Below are 9,211 nucleotides of genomic sequence, written 5' to 3'. Positions count from 1 at the left end.
AGAGTTGCACAAGGAGCTGAAGTGACTACATCAAACATGTGACTGTGTTACCAAGTGGTGTTGCCTACATCCAAGAACAACACTGACGCAGAGTGGTTGTTTGAAGGGTGTTTGTTTTTCGGTTTTGTGTCTGAACCATACTGTTGCTTGCATCTGATGCTTATTTTGAATTGGTGATGCAATTTAATTCCTTGGATTGTCAGGGAATTTAGTTTTGTTAAGTTTCACTAGTATTGATTTTTGGTGTAAACGATTTACAGATTTTCTAGTGAATTTCTTGCCATGAGGCATTGCACAAGTATTAGTACTTGTGCATAATTTTACCGAAGTGTTCATTTATTTTATGTTCTATAGTTTGCTCTTAATATTTAATTTACGCTGCCGTGTTGTGTGTTGTGTTGACAACACCGTACACAACACTGAATTCTGACAAACTAGTTTTGAACTGTTCAGTTTCTGTACGTTTATGCGAAGTAATCCTTTCATTGCTAAAAATCGAAATTACAGTTTTTAAATAGATTAAAGGTTCATAATTTTTAAAATCTAGTACGAGAAGTGGTGTAAATAAGGCCGGCATCGTGTATTATATTATTATAATTATGAAGATAGAATTGAGTGCATTGAAAAAAAAGGCTCACATGCCATCGCATAAGCAAAAAGCTCAAGTTACGAAGTAGTTTCAAATAATGTGATTTAACACTTTGTAATATACATGACATTATTATGCAGGTAAATAGGGCCTTTTATTGATTGGCAGTATATGAATTTTATATGAACTAGTGATTAATATAATATATATTTCTCAGCATAATTATTATACATATAAATATAGTCGGCATAAATGTTTTTAGTTTTAATCTATTTATTGTTAATTAACTATAAAGTGTAATGTCGATTCTTTGGTCCAAATGTCTCGAGAAGGATTTTACCAGCTAAATTTATTATGGATGCCACGTGTCTCACTTCTCTTGCTTAAATAACATTAATATAGTAATGTGCGAAGATAACAAGTAGCCGCCCATTTTCGCGTCAAAGTGGTCGGATAACTATTTAATTTTCTTGTCTATTTAATATTCAAATAAATTAATTAATGCTTATAAATAAATAAATAAATAAATAAAATAAAAAAAAGTAGCTAGTGCTTGTTCTCATTTCTATATATGCTCAAATGTGATTCCATCCACGAGTTTTTGGTTTACATTAATTATATGTCATGTGTGTGTGTGTTTTTTTTTTTGAAAAAAAAAATCAACAAGCTAGATTGTATATTATATAATCTTAATTAAGTCATTTCCATAACCAATAATTTTATTTTCAGCCACCCATGTTAGTATAATCGATCAATAATGCATATATTGACTAAAGTCCATGATCGAATCCTTCCATTGAACTGAAAGTGGATGGCAGCACAAGAATACAAATCATATGATGCACGAAAGATGAGGAACCAAGGGCGGGCAGAGAGTGATAGTCACGTCGGGATGAGGATCGGACGGTGGTGGTGGTGGTGGTGGTGGTGGTGAGATAGTCGTTCATACATACATACATACAAACAAAGTCAGTGGCTATCTAGGGCAGCAAAAAGGAATGGGCATATAAATGTGTGTGTGTGTGTGTGTGTCTAAGGCTTTTACCTAGCATCTGACCCGGTCCCCGTCCCTAAGTAATAATTTCAATTTTTCTGTGCAAGTTATATATATATAAGCTAGCATAGCATGCACTGCATTGTCTGATATTCGAAGACAGAAAGACTGAGTCCAAAGATGCGAATCTTGTGGCATTCAGCCAATTTATACTGATCAAAAGCTGCTCCAAAATTTTCAATTGCAATCCAAAAAACATTGACAAATTTTGTAAAAGGCGAGTTCATTTTCCACACGTCTCTCTGATCACTTGATAATTAGAAGTTGAGATGAAAACGCATGCACTGTTTTCCACCACTGAGAATGAAATGGAAAAAACGAGAAACGTACAAGTAACAATATTGTAAACGTATACAGACAAAACTCCACACTTAATTGTTGTTTCCTAACGCGCGACACCCTATCTTAATTAGCTTGGCCTCATGTTTTTTTTTTAGTGACTTCCCCACTTGACCCGAGTTAGTCTATGCCCCATATTCACATTTTTATGGAGGAGAAATACTACATATTTATATCCTCTCAATGCATATTCAATTCTTAATTAATTCGCTTGCTTCTCTCTATATATGAAGTCAACCCGTGACCACTTTGATCAAATTTCAATGTCAATTTTTATGATCTTATGATTTAAGATTTGCCTAAACAATACAATTCGTGAAAAAATATATTATCAACCACAAACACAAGTCAATCCAATTTATTTTCTTTAGATTGGGCTTAAATGATATGGGCCATCGGGGCCCAAACTCTTGTTGGGCTATCCAGCTCACCTCGCAGCTGCATACCTGGAGCCAGACCGGGCAAATTTCGATATCTTCTTCCCCCACTCGCAAAACATTTCCCTCGATCAGTTTACATTCCTTTTCCAGCCCTGGATTTTCTACATATTTCTCGCGCTGCTTGATACTTCGGCTGCATTTTGGGTTCGCTTCGCATAGAGTGGAATTTTCGCCTGGATTTTCTCCCGATGCATCATCCAATCTTTCAAAGTTCCCCTCATTCGGATCGATATTGATTGCTTTTTTCGATGCGATTTCCGTCGAGGAAATGGCGTCGATTCGTAGAACTCTGTCCCCGTACGGCGACCGATCGTATCAGAACGGATCGAACAACCCCTTTTCAATACAATCTTCATCGCAGAAGCTGCTCTCCAATACCAGGACGACCTTGTCTCCACTCCACAGATTTCTATCCGGAGTTTTCCTCCAAAAGCACAACTACAAAAAAAGTAATCACTTTTCTTTGCGAAAATGGCTTTACCGGTGCGTATTGTTCTTTCTCGTAGGGTTTATACTCGGTATGGCGCCATTTAATAGCGATTTTAATGAATTAAAGCAACAGGGTTTGAGTGATAGTGATTTCTCCTTCGAAATGAAGCCGCAAGTTGTGAATGCCGAGAAAAACGAGGGAGATATTGGCGTTGTTGATAGACGGAAGGAAAATCATATGGTGCTGGATGCTGTTGAATTAGGGGTTGTTGAGAGGAGTGGCCAAGATGTTACTGATAGGACATTAGGCTATTTTGTGCCGCAAAAACAATTGATTGTGGTTACTCCAACCTATAATAGGGCTTTGCAGGCCTACTTTTTGAATAGGTTAGGACAGGTTTTGAGGCTGGTGAGACAACCGGTGCTGTGGATTGTGGTGGAGATGAATGCTGCATCAATGGAGACTGCAGATATTTTGAGAAATATGGGAATCATGTACAGACATTTGGTGTGTACAAAAAATTCTACTGATATGAAGGACAGGGGAGTGCACCAGCGGAATACTGCACTCGAGCATATAGAGAGGCACAGGCTAGATGGAATTGTGTATTTTGCAGACGATGATAACATTTACTCACTCGATTTATTTGAGAGCATCAGGAAAATCAGGTTGACTTTTTAGTTTTTATTCATAAATCATCTGAATTTTCTGTCAAACTCGTTGATCATGTATGCTGCATCATTTCATTTATTCTCTTCGTGAATAATGAGGTTACGTGATTCCCCATAGAAGAGTTTTTACATTCACTTTGCTGAAGTAATAATGTGGTTGGTGAGTAAACAAACTGGAAGGTATAGATGACCTTCTCCTGATCATGGAATCTTGGAGCTAGTAGAGAATGGAATCTGTAAATATTTTAAAGTTTATTCGGATTTAGTCAGTTGTTATCATCTTTGTCTTATTTTTCTTCTCTGCTGTAAATGCCTCCATTGTTGTTCAACCATTTCATCTACATTTGGTTATCTGATCTGCTAACTTTTTACTCAGCATATGATATTTGTCTGAAAAAGTGAGATGGATGGAATACTTTTCATTCTTCATCATTGTTTGAGAGCCATCATGTATTGGGTTATTACCAAAACAAAGATGCTCTTGAAATATGTGAGTTTGAGTACTTTTAATGGATTATAGACCTCATGAGGATGATTAAACATCCAGGTGGAGATTTGTGTCTATTAACTTGTTGGATATTATTTTTGGCAGCTTTTGCTTGATACTTAAAATGTGTTCAAGTGAATGCTGAATGCTGATTATGTCCCGATGTCCTCGATATTCTTTTCCCTTTTGGCATGTATGTAGTTGCAAAAGTTTGCAAGTATAAAATGAACTTCTTCACTAAGTTATATGTTCTCGATGATATAGTTATAGTGTCTGCAGTTGAATTTGATTTTTTTTATGATAAACTATCTAAAAAAATTTAGAACGTAGGAAACTGTTCTTTTTCCAACAGATGTTTCTTAACATTTGCCATCCTGAACATGTGAACAAGCTTGCCATATGCCTTCTTTTTCAACGCCTTTTGACACCTTGCTACTGGGAAATTTCCCCTTCTAATTCAGGTGTGTGGGGGGGGTATGTTCAATTTTTTCTTAATTGATAATTGATCTCCATAAAGAGTCGAGATATTGAGCAGCGAGGTCCAGTGCTCCACATCATTCTTTGACTAACTAACTTGTGCAATAGTTCTGTGTTCTAAGTGATATAACCTGTTAGAGTGCATATATACCGCATCTTCAAACTTCTGTGAGAAGATTGGGCGCACATTCACTTGATATCATATTTTATAACTGTGAATGATATTCTTCTTAATGGTGGAACCTTTTTTCTTGTAAGAACCTGGACTAACTTTGAGAATGCCGTAGATATTCTACAAACTCATGAATTCAACCTGTCTATATAAAACTTAAGGGTTTTATTTAAATGGTTCTTCGCTGGAGATTTTATAATTTAGTTTAGATGATTTCATTTTCAGTTGTTTGGCAGCTTCTTTTGTCATTTTAGCTTGTTGTACTACACTGCTAGGCCTTTAACTAGTTCAAGATAGTTCCTCATGTCAATGTCATGTTTGTGGTTGCTCAAAAGTAAAACCGATGTATTTCTGCTGATTATAGGTGGTTCTCGCATGCTTATCTACCCATGTATTAAATATAATGCCGCAGTTCTGGTGATTCACAGCTGAGATATACTGAATCATGTGTCAATACTCGTTTTGAGCACTTATTATTCATACTGTTGTTTCCTCTAAACACTAAATTTTCAAGTAATCGAGAGTCTGCCATTCATGACCGCGGAATTCTCCTTCTAACTTCTGTAGTCAGAATATTAGCATGAGATGTAAGAAAAGACGAGATCACCTACATTAATACCCCTTCAGCCTGTTTGGAAAAAGCATATGTTTTTAATGATCCTAATTTAGATTAATTTTTAAGGTTTCTGATATAAAGTTTTGATCCATGATTCCGAGTTCATATTTATATCTTTTTTTATCATTGATATTCAGTCGTTTTGGCGTTTGGCCTGTTGGCATGTTGGCTCAAAGCAAAAATAAAGCAATTCTAGAAGGTCCTGTATGTAATGGAAGCCAAGTGATTGGATGGCATACGAATGAGAAGAGTAAAAGACTCCGTAGATTCCATGTCGATATGTCAGGCTTTGCGTTCAATAGCACAATACTCTGGGATCCCAAGAGATGGCAACGAGCAACTTCAGATCCAATCCGGCAGTTAGATACAGTGAAGGAGGGGTTCCAAGTATGTGTCATGTCTTTGTATTTTGACCCCATCAATTTTAAATAATCTTATCTCGTTGAGTTTATATTTAATGGTATAGCCTATTTTATTTGAATTTATTTTCAGGAGACAACTTTCATTGAACAGATTGTGGAGGACGAGAGTCATATGGAAGGAATTCCTCCTAGTTGTTACATGATAATGAACTGGCACCTCCATCTAGAAGCTCGTGAACTTATATATCCCAAAGGCTGGCTGCTTCAGAAAAACCTTGATGTAGTTATCCCATCCAAGGAATAGATTTTGATTTCATGAGATCACATATTCCATGTTCGATCTGTGAGGTATGATATTTGTTCTAAAACTGAGCACAAATTTGAGAGCCTATGAAATTTCTAGTGCTGCAAATCCTACGAACTATTCCTCCATTTTTGGCATTTCTTTCATATTTGTAATTCTTGGACGAGATGTTAAAATAGATACTGTATGATAAAAGAAGGAAAACAATAGGAAATGAACTCTTTGACGTGTTGTTTATACAAATTGGCAGAACGGTGCATTTTCTGGTGCCATGATGACTTGTAATTTGATCAAGATACAGCTGTAAGCAACGAAGTCAAGGAACTGCAGCGGTGATGGCATCGGCTAGCACCATTGCTATATTTCTTTGTAATGTTATATTTAGCCTGAGAATTCTTTTGCGAGACCGAACTTAAATTTTGTGATAGTATGAAGCTTGTTAAGAGATGAGTTACTGAAACGCCCTTAAAGTTTAAACCTATACTGGAAATTAGAAGTTGTGGATTAATATTGTGATATAGGTCTGTGTGATTAGTCTCTCACCTGTGGACTGCAGTATTTAGGAGAAATGAGGCGACAAAGTTGCCCATTCCTACTGTTGATTCTTTTACTTTCTGTTGCTTTGGCAGTGAGTGATGAATGAAACTCTAAACAAAACACAATTTTTGGTGCATGTTAAACTACATCATTTCATTGTTCTTCGTGAATATAATTTGAAATCGTACATTTACTTGGCTGTTTACATGACACCTCGAGTCACTCCACAACTGAAATTGGTGATTGTGAATTTCGATGGTTATATTTTGGGAAAATGGATTGAAAATAGGATATCAGTGGAAAGTGCATCTGAAAATTTTTATTACAGATCCATCGGATCTTCAAGCTAACTATATTAATTAATTAAATATCATTTAGCTAATAGCATATCATATTCTTGTTTATATGCCAAAACCTTGAACCTTCACCCTTTTTTTCCCGTATCTCGTAGCATTAATTAAAATTTGTTCGCCTTCGCCAAAACCTTAATTGTGAAGTTGAAATCGATCCCGTGAAAAACTTTTTAACCAGTGAAAAGTGTTGCAAAATAGCATTTTGAGCTCCGATTTGTAACCAAGAAAGAATATGAACGGGTCCGGCAAAAAAGTTAACCGAACATAAATCAAATTTGTTTATGAAACGCATCCGATATATATACTAGTTGTATAAAAAAGTAGAGGCTGCTGCTTTTCTAAACAGCGCTTGCTTGATGTCTTCCGCATCCCTCTCCTTCAATTCCTGCCGTACGTGTATACAATATAAAATTCAGTGTGTAAGTAATGTATATTCTCGCAAACTAAACTAAACTAAACAAAATAATATATATATAGATATATTCCAATATATTACTGGCCTGTGAGCAAGAAGCTTGCATTGTAAAGTCACTGAAGCAGCTGATGACGCATTGTTCAATCTCCAGCCCTAATTCCTCCACTGTATTCACGGTCGATAACAGTAACCCAGGCTTCATTCCGCAGCAAATCTTTATTCTCGTCTCCCCATTTTTCCTTTCCACTTCCATCTGAAACGTAGTGCAAGGAAATTAACATTGTGCATTCATGAAACAAGGCAGCTAGCCAGCATGCGTACCTTGGGTGAATTTCTCGCAAACGTTACGTTGGTAGGCTTGCCATCGTTGAAGATTGTCATCAGACCCAATTGCTTTGACCCCCCATCATCCATTTCTTCCCGCAATTTGTTTATCCTCTCTAAAAGCTCCTTCATGTAATCTATAGTATCTCCGAGTATAGACGTTCTGTCCATCTGCTAAATTAAATCAATAATTTTTCCATTTATAATGATAAGAAATTACCTACGTTACCTTGCTAATCTTGGGAACAACCGATCGGAGCATGGAAAGCCGGTCGTTTAACCTCTTCCTCCGCCGTCTCTCCGCCATAAGATTCTTGGAAGGCTGCCCTGCATTCAATTTCTTCATTTTGTTTTTGCTTTCATTCTCGGGGCAAAATCCCACGTTAAAAATGGGCATCTCGGGAACGGGCTCATCTTTACATGGAGCCCCGGTCATCGGAACCACCACGGACGATTGATAATCTTCATCAGCATAATTATTAATGGTGTAGCCTAGAGCTTGTTGAAAATCGTAGTAAAAGTTGGTATTGAGAATATTTGTGTTGGGTGAATCTTGGGATACTGGGAAGTTGAAGGTTTGGATGTCAATGGGGAAATCGGAGTAATCTTCAAAGCTGCAATGGGCCTTGGAAGAAGAAGAAGAGATAATGTTGGTGTCAAGATAATTGAAATCTTCATATTCCATGTCTTTTGCAAGCAAGAGCTGCTCTTCCATGAAACATGTTTCACTACTGTAATACTCCATTGATATATATCCAATGAGATCTCTTTTAACACACACACACACACACACACATATATATATATATGAAAGGTAGGTTTGAAGCTAATTAATTGTGTTGTGGCTGGTAACTCCGTTTTATTTATTTTTATTTCCCTACATAAATTAATAATGTGGGATGCATATATAAGATAAGATAGAGAGAGAGAGAGAGAGAATGGAAATGGTTTTACTTATAAATTATATTGATTTTAATATAGCATAAATAAATATTAAATAGGATGGCTGTAAAAAGTTTGACCCACATTTGCTGTCTCAACCGAAAACGATGGAGTTAGCATCACAGACCTGTCAGTCTTTGTATGCACTAAATTTCGCAGTATTAAATATACGTTATATTCGAGCTGTCCAATTATTAGCATTTTTTTATTAAACAATACAGAGAAATGTGCACAAAATTATTTTCTTTTATTCAGCGAGTTCGAAAACAATATCAATAATTTATAATCGAGTATAGTTTATTTTTATGATTCCTTTTTATTCTTGAATTTTCTGACAATGAAAAATACACATCACTTCATATTTTTAAAATAGTTTAAGAGAAATATGTTCGTTTCAGTTGTTTAAATTAAACGTTTAATCATTTTAATGTAATTAGATGAACCGTGGTAGGGTCAACTAAATTTCAAACTTCCACGGACCTTTCATCTAATAAAAACAAGACATCCGATGATTCAGGGGAATATTTTCAATGCGTAACACTGGATTAATTATTAAATGCTTATAAATTAGTTAACTTTGGCATATGTTGTATGAATATATATATATTTAACAGTGGATTTGTGTTTCCTTGTCTAAAAAAAAAAATAAATAAATAAGTTATGTGCTGGTATAATTATTAATTACTTATTGAAGGGAAT

At 35.8% G+C, this 9,211-nt stretch overlaps 2 protein-coding genes across 2 annotated transcripts; one reads left to right on the top strand and one right to left on the bottom strand.

Annotated features, from left to right (window-relative positions):
* The first annotated feature begins 2,457 nt into the window (after positions 1-2,457).
* Positions 2,458-6,459, top strand: LOC142524458 (putative beta-1,4-xylosyltransferase IRX9H). The gene is made up of 4 exons (XM_075628464.1): positions 2,458-3,520; positions 5,413-5,662; positions 5,768-5,985; positions 6,192-6,459. The coding sequence occupies exons 1-3, from the start codon at positions 2,691-2,693 to the stop codon at positions 5,939-5,941; spliced, it is 1,254 nt and encodes a 417-aa protein (XP_075484579.1). The 5' UTR covers positions 2,458-2,690; the 3' UTR covers positions 5,942-5,985; positions 6,192-6,459.
* A 522-nt stretch (positions 6,460-6,981) lies between these two features.
* Positions 6,982-8,370, bottom strand: LOC142525535 (transcription factor bHLH93-like). Its single transcript, XM_075629852.1, has 4 exons — positions 7,800-8,370; positions 7,568-7,741; positions 7,332-7,499; positions 6,982-7,216 (listed from the first exon to the last, which is right to left on the bottom strand). The coding sequence occupies exons 1-4, from the start codon at positions 8,313-8,315 to the stop codon at positions 7,136-7,138; spliced, it is 939 nt and encodes a 312-aa protein (XP_075485967.1). The 5' UTR covers positions 8,316-8,370; the 3' UTR covers positions 6,982-7,135.
* Positions 8,371-9,211: the final 841 nt, after the last annotated feature.

This window comes from Primulina tabacum, chromosome 14 (genome assembly GCF_025594145.1).
Source record: "Primulina tabacum isolate GXHZ01 chromosome 14, ASM2559414v2, whole genome shotgun sequence".
Taxonomy (NCBI): domain Eukaryota; kingdom Viridiplantae; phylum Streptophyta; class Magnoliopsida; order Lamiales; family Gesneriaceae; genus Primulina; species Primulina tabacum.
Note: the sequence above shows the minus strand (reverse complement) of the source record. Positions and strands in the feature narration are given on the sequence as shown.